The sequence below is a fragment of the Lactuca serriola genome, chromosome 5 (genome assembly GCF_051521515.1).
Source record: "Lactuca serriola cultivar US96UC23 chromosome 5, Lser_US96UC23_V15, whole genome shotgun sequence".
In the NCBI taxonomy this organism is placed as follows: domain Eukaryota; kingdom Viridiplantae; phylum Streptophyta; class Magnoliopsida; order Asterales; family Asteraceae; genus Lactuca; species Lactuca serriola.
In genome coordinates this window covers 268,604,036-268,621,713 of record NC_136412.1, presented here as the reverse complement: position 1 = coordinate 268,621,713, position 17,678 = coordinate 268,604,036, and the positions used below count along the sequence as shown (strand labels likewise).

Genomic DNA, 17,678 nt, shown 5'->3' with positions numbered 1-17,678 from the left:
CGATCGGGTTTCGGGTTAAACGGGTCGGGTTAGTCGGGTTTTTCTAGAAAAAATATTCATCCGAAACCCAACCCTAATAAGGTACGGGTTAGTCGGGTTCGGGTTAATCGGGTTTCGGGTTTGTAGGGTCGGGTTAATCGGGTTAGTCGGGTTGAGGTTGAAATGTAAGATGAATTTATGTTGTGTCATTTTAATACATAATCCACATGTATAGGGACTTAAAATGTAAAGTTGGTATACGATATGAATTTTTGAAGTTTCTTTTACCATATTAGTAATGTAAACAGTGAATAAATTTCGTAAAACTGTTACAACACAACTGTACTGCATTAAGAAAAGAGGAAAGTTATGTCCTTTTATACATCTCTATACATAGTAATTTTACTATCTGGTTTGTTTAAATAAGAAATATGTATTGGTTGTAAAATCTCAGGGGATCTTGAATTCATGTCATTCAACGCAGTAAAAAAAGTTTTGTTAATAAAATTCTTAATCGGGTTATTCGGGTTGACCCGAAACCTGAATTGTTTTGAAAAAATCCACCCTAAACCCGACCATAATAATAATTCGGGTTAGTCGGGTTAACCCGATTAAGAGTTCTGACCCTATTAAACCCGACCCTAATTACCTGATTCGGGTTCAGGTCGGATCGGGTTAATCGGGTTCGGTTTTTTTGACACCCCTACATTTGTTACACACAAAATTCATGTCGTTCCTCTCCTAAATTGTTGTCTCACAAGAACATGAAACAAAAATTGTATTCCGATTTATGCAATCTTGGATTTGTGTGAAATCCAAAGTAATTTATTAGATTATTCCATTTCTAAATTTGCGTGACCTATACATAAGAGCGAATTACAAATTTCAAAAAATATTTGCAGCACAATCCATATTTTTATCAAAGTCTTATTGATATTCAGAACCTAATTTACCAACATTTCATATAACCTTTATAAAGTTAAAGTTCATATAGATATTATAACAAGACTTATTTTTAAAAATAAATATAAATCTCTAATTTTAAATTCGATTTTTTAATCAGGATTTATGAACGTTAATAAATCGTACGTACAGTCGGCATAAACATTAGTCGTATTTGTCGCAAAGAAAATGACAAGGTTTCCGTTCAACAAACCCTCTTTTTATAAAAGTTATAATCTACGGAGACGATTAGATCAGATTCCACGTGGCTGCAGATCCCTGCGTGACTTCCAATATCAGCAGATTGGTCATCTTGTCCACCCTATACGAACGGTCGAATTTCTGTAATCAAAGGCCCATAAAACTAATCCAACGGCCGCCGTTAAATGCCGGACAACGTGCTCCGATCAACGGCCATATTCTGCTATTGTCATTCAGGGCCCACCAATCCATCACACCCTTCTCAATTCTCCCCCATAAAACCCTGTCTTCCCTCTCCCCCCCTTTCCCATCTCTCTCTACTCTCTCCCACTATCCATGGCGACACACCTGTTCTGCTCCATCTGCGTCTTACTCCTCGCCAAATTCTCACTTGCAGGTTCATAATCTTCATGATTTTCTCTGCATTCATCATTCATATCTTATGATTTGTTATTTAAATCTATGATTTCTAGCTGAACTTGCCGGTTTCCGCTTGTGACTGTTTTTTAGTCATGAATAATGAATGTCCTACATTTCTTATCAACAACATAGCTTTTGATTGTTAGTTTTATATCGAATTTAGTCATGAACGCATGATTGCCATACATTTATTATGAACAGTATCGTTTTTTTTGGTCGTCTATCGCAGACAATGATTTTGATTGTTAAGATTACATGGCATTGTAGTCATGATTCATGAATCTCCTACATTAACAATGAGTAGCATAGATTTCCATCGGTTTATGAAGATTTCGATTTTAATTGTTAGTTTTACATGAACTGTAGTCATGAATGTCCTACATTTGTTATGAAGAGCATCGATTTTGATTGTTTTGTATGAATTTCTGATTTATACTTGCAGATGGAGGTTCAATTGGAATAAACTATGGTCGGATTGGTGGTGATCTGCCGTCTGCTTCCAAAGTTGTGAAGCTTCTGAAATCTCAAGGAATCGGTAGGGTTAAGGTGTACGATACTGATCCGTCTGTGCTCAGATCATTGTCCGGGAGTGGCATTAAGGTGACGGTGAACCTCCCCAACGAGCTCCTATACGCCGCCGCCAGCAAACAGTCGTTTGCTAACAAATGGGTCCAACGGAACATCAAGGCTTACTATCCGCGTACTCAAATCGAAGCCATTGCAGTTGGTAATGAAGTCTTCGTTGATCCAAAAAACACCACCGGATTCCTCATAACCGCCATTAAAAATATTCATCAAGCACTCGTTAAATACAAACTCGATTCTGATATCAAACTCTCATCGCCGGTTGCTTTAAGCGCTCTGCAAAACTCCTACCCTTCATCGGCGGGATCTTTCAGGCCTGAACTAATCGAATCGGTTTTCAAACCAATGTTCGAATTCCTCCGGGAGACAGGATCTTACTTGATGGTGAATGCGTACCCGTTTTTCGCTTACGAGGCAAACTCTGACGTGATCTCTCTCGACTACTCACTCTTCCGTGAAAACCCTGGTGTTCCCGACGCCGGCAACGGTTTACGTTACTTCAATCTCTTCGACGCACAGATCGACGCTGTTTTTGCTGCAATGTCGGCGTTGAAATATGACGACATTCCGTTGGTTGTTTCGGAGACGGGATGGCCGTCGAAAGGTGACGAGAATGAAATCGGAGCAAGCGTAGTAAACGCCGCCGCTTACAATGGCAACCTAGTAAAAAGAATCCTCACCGGCGGAGGCACACCTCTCCGACCAAAAGCAAACCTCACCGTTTTCCTGTTCGCTCTCTTTAACGAAAACAAGAAAACCGGGCCAGCATCGGAGCGAAATTACGGGTTGTTTTATCCGAATATGGAGAAGGTATACGAGATTCCGTTCACGGTGGACGATCTGAAGAATTACAGGGAGGACAACAGTTCGCCAGTGTCCGGTGGTGGTGATGCTGCTCAAGCGAGGTTTTCAACTCCAGTCGCCGGTGATGGAAACGGGTCGGGTTTTTCTTGGTGCGTAGCTAGGGATGTGGGAAAGGATAAGCTGCAGTCGGGTTTGGATTTTGCTTGTGGGGAAGGAGGTGCTGATTGCCGTTCGATACAACCTGGTTCCACGTGTTACGATCCTAATACTCTACAAGCACACGCATCGTTTGCTTTCAATAGTTATTACCAGAAAATGAGACGCGCGTCCGGCGCGTGTTATTTCGGTGGAGCAGCCTACGTAGTCACTCAGCCACCTAGTACGTATCCCATCTCTTCTTCTTCTATATCGTTAAGATACAAACCAGAAAATCCATATTAATTTAAGTTCAATAAATATTTTAAAAATAATTATATAAATATTAGACCTATTTAGTTAAAAAATTTAAAGGAAAATGAGAATTGTAGTGAGGACTAGTGGTAGTGGAAGCCAGATCATGGACATAGCACGTGCATGATGTTGACTTACCTCTGACATTGTCCTGAGAATATTTAATTTAAAATAAAATACTCTTTTTATTTAAGTACAAAAAAGTTTTAGAATTAGAATTAAAATTTAATACTATATCAATTCACTTTTTTTTTGTTGCAGAGTTTGGAAAGTGTGAGTTCCCCACTGGATACTGAAGAAGATTTGCAATGCAAGAAAAATGATGGGGTTTGAATATTGAAGATTTGCAATGGCAAAATAACCCATTTATTATTATTATAATTATTCGTTGTAGGTTTTATTGTAATTGGATTAGTTATGGGGTTGGGGTTTGTAGATTTTTTTTGTAATTATTATTCAAATTTATATTTAATACATATGTGTTGCTTGTTTACGTTTTGTCAAAACAAGGTCACGATTTCTATATAGTTCATATTTTGTCAATTTAGTACCAGTTATCCAACTGAAGTAAGTATCTTGTGTTTATGGCTAAAAAATCATATGTACTCGTGAATGGGAATACAACTTTATGGAGTCATATGTATTTATGGTGATAGGTAAAAATCTCTTTTTAGCTGTCAAAATAAATGTTTTGCTACAAAAGCTTGTTTGTTGGATCTACAGTTTGTGTAGGCCTTGAACTATCGTTGTTAAATTTAATCTAGTTTCTTTTTACCAACGATATGTAGTATCCATTAGGTTACTCCTAAATCTATATTTTTCATCTCTAACAAGTAACAAGACCTGAATCTTTAATCCTAAATCTATATTTTTCATCTCTAACAAGTAACAAGACCTGAATCTTTAATCTTAATATCTGTCAACTTCTGAATAGGTACATTTATATAATACATAACTTGTAATTTTGAGAATCTAGAAAAATAAAAAGTATAATCATAAGAAGTTGCGTTTACGTTTGTATTCCAGTTGGGCCCATTAACTTCTAATTCAAAATTATGAAAAAGTGGCATGTAGCTTAGGGTGCGTTTGGTTGTAGAAAACTGTTTTCATTTTTTAAGAAAATGTTTTTAGAAAATAGAGTTGAGTTTTCGTTTTCAGTTTTCAATGAAATTTTTAGAAAACGCGTTTGGTTGAAACAGGGGGAGTTTTCATTTTCCATCTTGAAAATTTTGGAAAACTTTGGAAAACTATAAAAATCACTTTTCTAATTTACATACAATTTGGAAAACTGAAAATTTTCATTTTCTTGGAAAATTTTGAAAAACTGAACGAACCAAATACGTTTTCAAAATTTCCGTTTTTATTGGAAAATTTTCCTAGAAAATTGGAAAATTTTCCACAACCAAACGCACCTTTAGTTTTGGGCAAACCATGAAAATATAGAAGAAAAATGAAAATCAGTACTACGGAATAACAATATTTTTTAAGTTTATCACAATATAACTATAAAATTTTACAATAATGATCTCATACAATGACATTACCTTTGAGAAATAACTTTTCCTGACCACAATTTTTGTAAATAGTTTGTGAATTTGAATTAACTTGGACAAACAATCCTATAGAAAATGTGGGGTGATACCCGTGAAGAGTGGTCATAGACATGTGTTTATTGCATATGGAGAGTGATTATTATGTCAGGAGTATTTTGTCACTGCGGATGGAATGGCTTCAATATGAGCTAGTTGGGCTGGGTACGGTCGGGTCCATTGTGTTTGGTACCGATCAATTTGAAGTTGATTCGAGTTAATATTAATGTTTTAAAATCCTTTTTTTATTATGTTTTTTTTGTTATTTTCATGTAGACAGAAGTTCAAATTATGAAAATACACATAAAAACATGTTCAAACATTAAAATTACACATAAAAATAAATATAAATCACTCCAAAAACATTAGAAAATATATATAACCATAAGTTGTAAATCAATCCATTATTTAGAACCGTAATGTATAATAACTATTATTTATAGGTTTTTATAGCGTAAATCATATCAACCAATCGCTTAGATGGGTCACTCTTCAATTTTTTAGTTTTTATCAACATAAGATATTTTTTTTCAAACACACGTATTTGTTTTTTTGTTTTTACAAACATCAGACTGACCGTTTTTCAAAATGGTTCGGTTGTTCGATTGTTTGTTTTATTTTGTTTTGTCATTAGTTTTTTTACCTCACGCCATTCAAACACAATCCAATTTTCTTCATCATATACTCCCTTCGTCCCATATTAATAGTCCATGTTTCCTTTTTGGTTTGTCCCAAAATAATTGTCTACTTCTAAAAATAAATATGTTTTTTACCATAATACCCCTCATTATTAGTTAAATTACCATAAAATTAAATGCAACTACCATAAAATTAAATGCAACAGAAGGGTAAGATTGTCATTTCATTTAATAAAGTTAATGGTAATTAATGTTTTCTTAAACTGTGTGTTTTTTGTTTGTGGACTATTATTTTGGGACGAAGGGAGTATATAATAACAAGTCCTGTATTCTTATTATATATATATATATATATATATATATATATATATATATATATATATATATATATATAAAAACTAAATATAGTTTTTGATAAATACATACACATGTGTATGAAAAAGTTTATAACATTTAGCATGTATTTTTATTCAGTTTATGATAAATTTAAATAGATGAGAAACAACTATCAATATTTTTATGCAAAACATTTCATTTCGTTATATTTTTATTCAATTTGACCAGTTCAACCGTTTTTTAATGGTTCTTTGTAAAAATCGACCGGTTTGTTCCAATCTAGAAAAAGACAAAACTCATACTAATTGAACTGATTTCCAGTTTTCGGTCAAACCGGTTCTACCAACTGGTTTTTAAAACATAGGTTAGCAGGCTCTCTCTCTCTCTCTCTCTCTCTCTCTCTCTCTCTCTCTCTCTCTCTCTCTCTCTCTCTCTCTCTCTCTGTGATGGTTATGCGTTGAATTTTCACTTTTTTTTCTTAAGTTTTTTTGTTACACGGATGGTCATGCTTCGTCAATGCCTGACCCATATAAAAAGACATTTATACATTTTATATACTCTATTTTATATAAAATGGGTAATTAAATAACTTTTTTTGTGTGCAACACTTCCTGTACATACAGTATTGTTTGATTCCTTTAGGTCACAACTAACTTGGTTCTTATCCAACGAGAACTTCCACTGGAGATGATTCTGTCTTTCTTGCTATTAGAAAGACACAAATTGCTACTTCTGTTTGTCATTTATTTAGTATACTCAAAAAATGAAATATCAAAAAATAAACCTTAAATTTTTTTTAAATAAACTAATACTAAAATTTGATGGTTGTATTGTATAGTTAAAAGTAAACCTTGTAGTTTAAATTTAAAACGAATATGATAGAAATCCCAAAGCAACAATTTGTATATCTTATTTCAATGAAAGACAAGAAACAGAGAAGCGTAGAAGGCTTTATTTACATATGGAGGCATGTGAGTTTTGTTGTAGATCGCATAGAATCCATTCTTAAAACTTGTTGAGTTTTGTTTCAATGGGGGATTTGTGAACCAATTCAAATTTAGTAGATAGCAATAGCAAATCAAGGATAAAACCAATAAAGCACATTATGAGTCAAAAAAAAACTAGTAGATAGAAAACATTCTTAATGATGTGACATTCTCTTTGCTTGAAAAAAATAAAGTATCCAACTCTCAAAAAGACATAAACATAAGTAAAACAAACTATTAATCCTCCTAACATTCAAAAACACCAAACCTCAAAATGATTATGATTTTTGCTTATTAGCTTAATTCATCCTCCTGATTAGCTCGTTGATGAAGTTTTCACGGTTTCCAGCATCTCCACCTTCAACATAATGGTTCCTCTTCTTCTTCATTCCACCCAAAGGTGCTTTCAGCTTAAATGGCCACAAGAAGTTGTTAGCTTCTTTAAAATGTGGTCCAGCAGTCAAGATTTCATGAATAAGATCTTCAACACAGATGATTCCAAATTTTCCAAGACCCTGTTCATTCAATTCATAAATCCAAATCAGCATATGTATCTTTCAAATTTCAAAATTATTCATCAAATAAATACAAACAAACCTGTTCAACAATGGAGTTGTCTGTTAATGGGATCCTTTGCTTGTTAAGCTTTCCATATCCTCTCTTGTAGATCAACTCCTTCACACTCTTCAAGTTCGGGTACCTGAGAAAAAGGATAGTTTTTTATTTAATAAAGAGAAAAAAAAACCAAAAACATAAAGAATTTAAAATTGAACTCGTTTATTACCCATAGGTGACATATGGTTCAACTCTGTGGAGCATGTTCAATGTGGCTTTGTTGACTTTCAAAAACACACCATTGAATATCTGTTTCATAAAGATTGAATTATAAATAATATGAAGATATGAACTTCAGCTTCTTGATGGTTTATGTAGCAAAAAATAAAAAAATATATATGATGTTTATATGGGGCATTGGAAATCACCTGTCTCAAACGCAAAAGCTGCAAAATCTTCTTTGACTTTGGGTCCATGGCATTGATACTATATGTTACAGAGTGGAAAAAAGAAGATTAATACCACTACTATATATATACAAAATATGATCTATCACTGTGAGAATCACATCTGTAAATCAAAAAAGGCAACAAAACATACCCACGGATACGAATGATGAACAGCATCTTGGCTTCAGGGTTCACATAGAATCCACCCTTCAACCTTGCCTCACGCTTCAACTGGATCAACTCCTTGTCCTGCATTAAACAGAGATGTATACAAGTCAATGATCAGATACAATCAAAGACGATAGAACAATGAAAAAAGGGATTAAAGAATGATACCTGAGCTTCATACTCCTTGCTGTACTGCTTAGCCCTGTTGAAGATCAACTTCCTGTTGGCAGCGTTCTTCTTCTTCAACTCTTCAACGTCTTGCTTCTTTGCAAGAGCCCATTCCTCGTTTCTCTTTTGCTTCTTCAATACAGACTCTGGAACGAGCTGTCCTGCCTTGGCAACTTCAGCCATTTCTTCAACCTGCGTCAAAACTTCGATTCATCAATCCATGAGAGAAAAAATATAAACACTTTTTATATAAATCATGTAAAGTGAATTTCAAACATTATTTCAAAGCAATCGTTTCCATTAGAAAAACAAAATCTAGATACAAAACGAGACATGTGCTGATTAAGTTTTCGAATCAAAAGCAACTGGCAGAATCACGCATCAAAATGATAAACTTATAACCTCTGTATAGTTTCAAATTAAAGTTCAACGCCAGTAACTCATAGGGAAGACAATAACTTATGAGATCACCGCACTAACGCCGGTATACTGATATGATGCTATGGTATATAACACATGCTGGTTCAGTGTAGAGCTTACAGAAGCATACCTTTTGGAAGCGGCACCGGCGACGAAGGGATTGTAGACGATGAAGAGGCGAAATAAGGGATTAGGGTTTTGTAAGAGCAGGGCATTTGTAAATATCAGTTCTACTTTTGCGGGCTTGGGTTTGAACAGTGAATGGGCTTTCCTTTTAACTATTACAGATACTTTTGGGCTTTTGCTGATCCAATTTACTTGAACTTATTTTCAAAGATAAGTTCAACTAATTTACGAAAAAATAATAGTTCATAATTCGTTTCTTCTTTGCTTCTTTAGAATGTAGCCAATGAGGGTTTGGGATTCAGTTTTGAAACATTAAATGTTTTTTGGTAAAATAGTTTATTAGCTTATTTGGTAGGAAAAAAATTATGTATTTGATAAAAAAAAAAAAAAAAAACTATTTATATATATACAATGATCAAAAAGAAAATCTTCTCTCTAATAAAAAAATTCATTTATGCCACGTGGCATCTCCTCAATCTATAAATTTTGAAAGTGAATTGCCAAAAATGTCCTTCATATTTTTCCACATAATTTTACCTCATAATTTTTAATTTTTAAAAAGTAATTATGTTGATTATGAGACGTTTAATTAGGAATATCTTGGAAGTATCTACGTGATCCCTGATTTTATGGAAATTATAATTTAAATTATACATTTTAATTTGATAACCCTGGTAACCCTGCAAATCAGGAACCAAATCAATGTTTCTTTTTTTTTATTGATAATAGTTGCGAATTTACGAGGAACAAAAACTTTGGTCAACTTTGTTTGATGTTTAGGATTCAAATCTCTGTCATTTATAGTTCTTTCTACTATAGCGTAGCTATTAGATTTGGTTTAGAAATCGCAAGAGGTCATTTCTAAATCTTTTCTCTACTTCTGTTTTCATACTTTCTATACTCTCCCATCTTACTTTCGAATACTTTTCATGGTAATTCCTTCTTCATCTTTTATCTTATATTTTTCGTTGATATGTTTGTAATCGATTTTGATTTAGAGCTTGCTGCATTTCTTGTGGTTTCCATGGATTTAATTTAATAATAAAAATATTTTACCCGTTGTTTCCACAGATTGTAACCTAATGTTTATATATTCCAATCTTTTTAAAGCAAAACCGTCAGAGTTTTCACATAAATTTGCCATTACTATAAAGTTGAAATATATCTCATCTCTTGTGAAGTAAAACCGTTAAAATATGTTATGTATCAAGAAAACCAGTTTTGATTCCTGAATTAAGAGGCTTGCTAACTTTTTTTTTTTGTTTTTGAAAGAGAAGAGGCTTGCTAACTTCAAAAAATGAAAATAAGAAAATAGAAATCAATATAATGAAATTAAGTGACAATGACAAAAATACCTCTTTAGCATAAAATACATATAATTTACAAATTTTTATAATATTATCCGGTAAAAAAAGTATATTTTCTATTGTAATAAACACATTTAGAATATATATATATATATATATATATATATATATATATATATATATATATGGGAAAAGTAAATATACCTAACAACCTTATATAAGCTTAGGTACCTAACCACATCCTACTACGTAATTTTGTATCGTATTTGCATTGTAATCACCCAAAGTTCTTAAAATTCAACCTCATAACTTGATTGCTTCCAAAATCTTTGGACTTTCATCGTTATCTTCCTTCAAATGACGTCTTTCTATCGGAGACCCCCTGGTGGGCTTCATATACTACCATTACAAATCAAATGGTGTAGGAGGAATATAATAGTGAATGTCTGAAAATCTTGAAAGTAAATCAAGTTAAGGGTTGAAGTTTAAGAACCTTACACGATTGCAATGGAAATATAATGCAAAACAATGTAGTATAATGTGGTTAGGTACCTAAGCTTATATAAGGTTGTTAGGTATATTCACTTTACCCTATATATATATATATATATATATATATATATATATATATATATATATATATAAACAATTATTGCATTAACACAAATAACATATATAAAGATCGGTATTTATAATAAAGATCAAAATTTTATCATAACATACATTACAAAATTTGTTTAATAAAATAGATCATCCTTCTCAAATTCTTTAATATTTTATCATAACATACATTACAAAATTTTATCATAACTTCATTATAATGATCATATTTAAAGAAAATCATCACATACTAATTTAAAAGTTGCAAGTTGGTCTAAATTGAGTTTGGGTTGGAATTATTTATTAATTGATTTGAAAATTTCAATCTAATTTTATTTATTTATTTAAATCGATTGATATTTTCAATTTATTTATTTATATAGAAGGTCATACAAATTGGTTGTCACCGAATAATATATATTTTTCAACTCAACCTATTAAATAAATAGGTTAAAACATGTGTTAATGCGTTTATATATATATATATATATATATATATATATATATATATATATATATATATAAAGAAAATTAACTAACAATCACATCAATTAACTAAGTTCCAAACTTAGATGAAAATTCATATACGACAAAAGCATAATCCTAATTCAGAAATACAAATAAATTATTCAAATAACATGCAAAATGTTTAAATTTGAATTCATTTGAGAAATGGCTAGTGTTGGCATAAAAAATATAGGAATTAGACATTCTAAAGCTACTTTGTGTACTTTAGAATGTACAGGAAGTTTTATCATGGTATGCTTAAGAAGAAAAGACGTCATATGACTATAAAAGGTGTTTGTGTTGATGATGATTGGGTATCTCATCCTCATCGGGTGAAAGACGCTTTCTTGAATTTTTATACGAAAAAGAATGACAGTTTTATGGGGTCTAGATATTTAAATCGCAATCCTAAATTAAAGTCTCTCAATTCAGATCATATTCGAGGGTTGGATAAGTTGTCTGCTTTAGAAGAAGTTTGTGATGCTATCTGGGCTTATGGGAGTGATAAGGCGTCGGGTCCAAACGGGTTTACATTTACGTTTGTCAAGAGATTTTGGGATTTGATGCACAGTGATGTTCATAATTTTGTTCATTTTTTAGGTTGAATTATATTCCCTCGGGATGTAATTCTTCTTTCATTACTTTAATTCCTAAAATTTTGAATCTTATGTTGATCAATGATTACCGGCCTGTCACCTTGATTGGCATTCAATACAATATCATTTCCAAGTTATTGGCTAATAGGTTGGCTTAGGTGGTTGATTCGGTGGTAAGATCTGAGCAGTCTGCCTTTATTAGAAGGAAAACAAATTATAGATGGTCCTTTGAATGTTGACGAAGTGGTCGACTGGTGCAAATTAAAGAAAAAGAAGATTATGATTTTCAAGGTGAATTTTGAAAAGGCATGTGATTCTCTTTTTTGGAATATCATAATGTTATCCATTAGAGGTCAGTTAATGTTGTTGAAGTCTGTGTTGAGATCCATTGGTATTTTTATATGTCTTTATTTCATATGCCAAGTGTGGTTAATAAGTACCTAGAAAGATTGAGAGCCAGTTTTTTTGGGGTGAAGAAGTAGGGGATCGAAAATAACATTAGGTTAAATGGGATTCGATTTTGGCTTCAAAAGAAAAAAGTGATTAGATGTTGGCTCAATGGAGGCTTTTAATAAGTGTTTTATCTATAAATGGAAATGGTGCTTTTTTAATAACAAAGAAGCCTTATGGGTTAAAGTTATTAAAAAAATAACGGTAGAGATGGTGGTTTGGGATGGGTTGACGATTCAATTTTAAAGAAAGGTATTTGGTTGAGAATTGTTGATATTATAAAGTAGCTCCATGATTCTGTTGTTATTTCTAGGACTGTGATTAAGAGGAAGGCGGGGGATGGGTCTCTACGTTTTTTTGTAAGGATCTGTAACACCCGGTTTTGGATTTGCTTCATTTTTTGTGGCTGCAACCCAATCATCAGTTGTCATGAGGCTTGAGTCTTGGGGAAGATAGGAGTTGGCCCTTTTCGGTTGTGGGTGTTATGGTTAAAGTAGTCCAAGTGTTCGATGGTGCTTTCGGAGTCCAAGGGTATAGTCGTAATTTGATAACTCGGTCCTTTTATGAATTTTGGGTTTTGTTCGAGAAGTTCTAAGGCTATGATGAGTTAATATAAGCGTAGGTTTTCTCTCCACCTTTCCGTGGATATAAGGTTCGTTGGAAACGGATCTACGATGAGGAAGTAATGGCAATTTGAATTATTGGCAGAATTGGCCTCTAATGGAAAAAGATGGCAAATCGGTCCCATGCATGCAAGGAGGGGAATACACGTGGTTGGTCGTGTATACCCAACATAATGAGCAGAGTGCCAAACCCTAATTGTTAGGGTTTGGGCACTATTTAAGCATTCTTATAAGCTCAATGCTCTTTCATTTCTCAACCTCCACTGACTTCTAGCCTGATTTCGGAAACCCTAACCTCTCATTGAGTGTTTTAGAGATCTAAGTGTGCATATTGGTGTGCTTTTGCTGATTTTCAAGAAAAGGGTGCTCGGTGCTAGCTTGTGGTTCAAAAGAAGACTTATAGTGTAACGCCCGCAGATTCAGGCTAGTTAATTTATAGACAATGAGCGTCAAAAATGAGTTTTTGATTAACGATTATTTAGAAGGATTAATCTTAACCAGGTTGTAGTATATGTTACAAGGGTTCCGTGCATATAAAGAACGCCGAAATCCGAGTTATAACGAATAAGTTATGGCCCGTCGAAGTTTTACGGCAAAACCGGCACGGCACCGGGAGATTAAATAGTGAATTTATGATAGAGGAATTTTTATCCTTGGATATCTAAATAAAAGTTGTAGTATACATTAAACCGAGAACATACAAAAAAAGAACGCCCAAATCTGACTTCATATGAGGAAGTTATGATTTTTCTAAGATTTGGCATAGCAGTGCACTGTGCACAACCCGAAATTCGAATTTTACATCGAGCGGTTTTTGTCCAACGCAACCTAAATGAGAATTGAATATCTCATTAATAGGAGCTCAACGATAAAAAAGACAGACGAAAACGGAGTTCGTATGAAGGAGTTACGAATTTTTCGCGGTCATTTAGCAGTATAATCTCCTCTTACTGTTAAATTTAAGATCGGTCGAGAATTAGCCGACGAAGTGAAAATGAAAGTTGTAAATATTTTTTTTACCTACGTGTGGATATAAAGAACGTCGAAAACGGAGCTCGTATGCAAAAGTTATGTTTTTTCTAAGTCGGGAATGAGTTGTGCGAAATCGGGTGACGTGGCGAAATCCTGGTCGTTGCTTCCTCCCCAAGGCTAGCCACCAGAAGGTGACATGTGGCATGCAATCAACGAGTAGGTCCTCCTACTCGACAAGTAGAGCTATTTTTTAGCCTATAAATAGAGGTGTCGGGTGAAGCTCATTTCTCACACCTTCAAACCCTTCTTTCTCTCTCTAGAAACTTTCTCTAAGCCCCCCAAACCCCCCAAAGCCTAGGGTAACTCCATAGCATGAGAAGGAAGCCCTGGAGATTCCCATGTGGAAATGGGAACAGATCACAATGGACTTTATTACCAAGTTTCCGAGGACGGCGAACGGGTTTGACACTATATCGGTCATCGTGGATCGATTGACCAAGAGTGCCCATTTCTTGGCCATACGGGAGAGTTCATCGGCCGAGAAGTTGGCTGACGTGTACGTCCGTGAGATCGTGGATCTCCATGGGGTTCCGGTCTCCATTGTCTCCGACCGGGATGTTTGATTTACCTCTCATTTATGGCAGAAGTTCCACGAGCAACTGGGCACACGGTTTCACTTTAGCACATCATTCCATCCGCAGACCGACGGTCAGAGCGAGTGGACAATTCAGCCCCTCGAAGATATGTTGAGGGTGTGTGTCATTGACTTCAGTGGGAGCTGCGATTCCCACCTACCCCTTGTAGAGTTCGCCTACAACAACAACTATCATTCCAACATTGGCGCCCCGCCTTTCGAGCTGTTGTATGGGCGGAGATGTCGCACCCCAGTTTGTTGGGGTAAGGTCGAACACAGGGTGATGGGATGAACGGAGGTAGTCTTGCAGACTACCAAGAAGATTCATCAGATTAGGCAGCGACTGCAGGCCACTCAGAGTCGGCAGAAGAGTTACACCGACAAATGCCAATCCAAGTTAGAGTTTGAGGTGGGTGATATGGTACTTCTGAAGGTCTCACCCTGGAAGGGTGTGATTCGCTTCAGGAAGATGGGGAAATTGGGTCCCCGTTTCATTGGGTCGTTCAAGATCATTGTCAAAGTTGGCTAGGTGGCATACATGCTAGAGCTATCGGAGGAGCTTAACCGGATCCACAACACTTTCCACGTTTCACAATTGCAAAAAGTGCATTATGGATCAGGAGGCAGTGGTGTCGTTGGACGATATTCAGGTCAATGAACGCCTGAATTACATGGAGAGGCATGTGGCCATACTGGAAAGGAAGATGAAAGTTCTTCAGAACAAGGAGATACCTTTGGTAAAGGTACAGTGGGAACATCGGAGGGGTTCCGAGTGGACTTGGGAGCCGGAGGATGAGAAGCGAGAGCACTATCCGGAGTTGTTCATGTTGGATTAGTGTCTAAGTCCATAACTATTTTGGTATGTACTTGACCCGATTGTGCATGGTCCTTTTGGGTTGCCTTCACCAAAGCAACTTGATAGGATGAATTATGGAGAGAAAGGATTAAATATGATTTATTAATATATTATGGGAATAATATATTAAAGGAGAAATCATATTGTTTAATTAATATTAGTCAATAATTAATTGGTAATTAGTTTTGTGACTAAAAGAGATTAATTAAACTTAAGGGACTGGAATTGTAATTATAAGATAATTGCAATTTGGGCCATGGATTGTCTTAAATCAAGAGGTGGACGAATTCTTATGGGAAGCCCATAAGGAAATCGTCCAAGGGCTTGATTAAAGGAGTCTATGGGTTGCTTAGGGCTTAAGCAACCAAATTAGGGTGTCCATGTTAGATAACCCTAATTGCCTCACTATATATCTGAAAAATGGTTTCAATTGTATTGATGCATTATATATCTGAAAAATTCGATTTTTGGTGTTTCTGGAGGCTGGACTCGCCGAGTCCATAGCTGAACTCGCCGAGTCCAAGGTGACTCGACGAGTCCAGGCTTGACTCGACGAGTCAACTCATCAGATGGAGGTTATCTCGGGATTTCTTGCTGTTTTTGCATTGGGATAGTTACCTTATCATGTTAGATCAATATTAATCCATTTATATGATATATTTGACTATAATTTTGATCTAATTGAAGATATTTATCAATTAATAAGATAATTGTTTCCTTATGTGATAATTGATTAATTATTTTAAGTAAATTGATAAATTGTTTTGCAAGAAATCATTAAACAAATCAAATATGGATAATTATGTGATTAAATGTTAATTTAAATTATTTGTTATTTGATCCTTGTTGTTATGAAAAGTTTCATATTTTGCCCTTTAGGTTTTATAGTTTAAATTTGAACCCAAAAGTTTTGTTGTTTTGAAATTTAAATAATTGAAACCCTTATGTTTTGAAAAAGGTTTCAAAACTTGCCCTCAAGTTTTGGAATTTAAATTTTGATTAAATGGTTTAATTTTGATGTGTATTTAAATTCTAAACCCTAATGTTTGAAATGTTTCAAAACTTGCCCTCAAGTTTTGGAATTTAAAAGTTGATTAAAAGTTTAATTAGGAATGTTAAATTCTAAAACTCTAGTATAGTTTTGAAAAAGTTCAAATCACACCCTTATGGTTTTATTAATTAATTAAGGTGTATAATTAAAAGAAGTTTAATAAATCCATAAAGTTTTGGTTTAAAATTTAATTGAATTAAAAGTATAATTGTTAAATTTGATCACCTAGTATTTTAAAAGTGTAAAATACACCCTATACTATATATAACATTAAAAGTCTAACATTATATATATATATATATGTATGAGTAAAAGTCAGTCTTACCGTTAGTAGACCTCATTCACGAAGCTGGTCTATAAGGGGTGTTTAAGGAAATTGCCTATAAAATGGCGATTGAATGGGTATCCACTCTTACCCACCGCACTCTTGACTAGTGGAGGGTCGTTAGCCGAACGGGTAGGATAGGACGAAACCTTCCATTATAAGTATAATGAATTATTAAAGTAACTAAATGTTTTCATAAAATTCCCAATCTTAATTACTTAGGCAAAAGTGAATTGATGCAATTCCATGAAATTACACTTTGTGCCCTTGCAAAGACGTTAGTGGAACGTGTGTGGTTTACCGGCACACTAAATGGTTCTAAGCAAAGGTAGCAAAGGGTGACTCAATGTTTGTCATAGTTCGGTGGAGCGTGTGTGGTTTACCGGCACATCGAATAGATGACTGTAACATGTGAGGGCACCATGTAAGTTTGCATGGTTATTCACACCCGCTTTGTGATCCTCGGCATCCCAGTCACAAACAAGAGGGGCATATCGAGATTTAAACATGCCATTGAAAGTTCAATGAATCTCAAAGGATCTAGGAGTTTTCATAGATTTAAAACTTAAAAATCTTTTTCGTTTTTCATGGTGGAAATTAGTGAATCGTCATTCACTTACCTTCAAATGTTCTGCAATTTGGGTTACAGCATCCCTCTCCCGAGTTGTAGAATATTGTGTTGGGTCCTAGCCTTAGTATTTCATTTGGGTGATTTACTAAGGACTCAATCAATCAACTAACTTGAATTCGTTTTCTCCCGTTTTGTAGATGTCAAAGTTTGACAAACTATGGTCTTCTCAAATCCCGTGGAACAAGCATTCCACATGAAGATGATATTCCACGATTCGATCGAGGAACAAGAGATCATGCTTCACTTCCTCCTCCTCCTCCTCCTCCTCCTCCAATTATTCCCCCTAACCCCCAAGTTCAAAGGCTTGAAA

The 17,678-nt window shown here is 34.5% G+C and overlaps 2 protein-coding genes across 2 annotated transcripts; one reads left to right on the top strand and one right to left on the bottom strand.

Moving 5' to 3' along the window:
• The first annotated feature begins 1,361 nt into the window (after window positions 1-1,361).
• LOC145054254 (glucan endo-1,3-beta-glucosidase 12-like) lies at window positions 1,362-3,874 on the top strand. The gene is made up of 3 exons (XM_079002402.1): window positions 1,362-1,519; window positions 1,985-3,310; window positions 3,643-3,874. Exons 1-3 carry the CDS (start codon window positions 1,459-1,461, stop codon window positions 3,675-3,677), a joined length of 1,422 nt encoding a protein of 473 aa, XP_078858528.1. The 5' UTR covers window positions 1,362-1,458; the 3' UTR covers window positions 3,678-3,874.
• A 3,199-nt stretch (window positions 3,875-7,073) lies between these two features.
• LOC145054253 (large ribosomal subunit protein uL30w) lies at window positions 7,074-8,934 on the bottom strand. The gene is made up of 7 exons (XM_079002401.1): window positions 8,821-8,934; window positions 8,271-8,462; window positions 8,086-8,183; window positions 7,914-7,971; window positions 7,715-7,794; window positions 7,528-7,630; window positions 7,074-7,445 (listed from the first exon to the last, which is right to left on the bottom strand). The coding sequence occupies exons 2-7, from the start codon at window positions 8,451-8,453 to the stop codon at window positions 7,230-7,232; spliced, it is 738 nt and encodes a 245-aa protein (XP_078858527.1). The 5' UTR covers window positions 8,454-8,462; window positions 8,821-8,934; the 3' UTR covers window positions 7,074-7,229.
• Window positions 8,935-17,678: the final 8,744 nt, after the last annotated feature.

Excerpts from the sequence above, each read along its gene's own strand:
- LOC145054253 (XM_079002401.1), bottom strand. The coding sequence starts at position 8,453 with ATGGCTGAAGTTGCCAAGGCAGGACAGCTCGTTCCAGAGTCTGTATTG. Across the intron at positions 7,795-7,913 it reads AGCTTTTGCGTTTGAGACAG|ATATTCAATGGTGTGTTTTT; the intron begins GTGATTTCCAAT and ends TTTATGAAACAG. Across the intron at positions 7,631-7,714 it reads GAACCATATGTCACCTATGG|GTACCCGAACTTGAAGAGTG; the intron begins GTAATAAACGAG and ends CCTTTTTCTCAG.
- LOC145054254 (XM_079002402.1), top strand. The coding sequence starts at position 1,459 with ATGGCGACACACCTGTTCTGCTCCATCTGCGTCTTACTCCTCGCCAAA. Across the intron at positions 1,520-1,984 it reads CGCCAAATTCTCACTTGCAG|ATGGAGGTTCAATTGGAATA; the intron begins GTTCATAATCTT and ends TTATACTTGCAG. Across the intron at positions 3,311-3,642 it reads CGTAGTCACTCAGCCACCTA|AGTTTGGAAAGTGTGAGTTC; the intron begins GTACGTATCCCA and ends TTTTTGTTGCAG.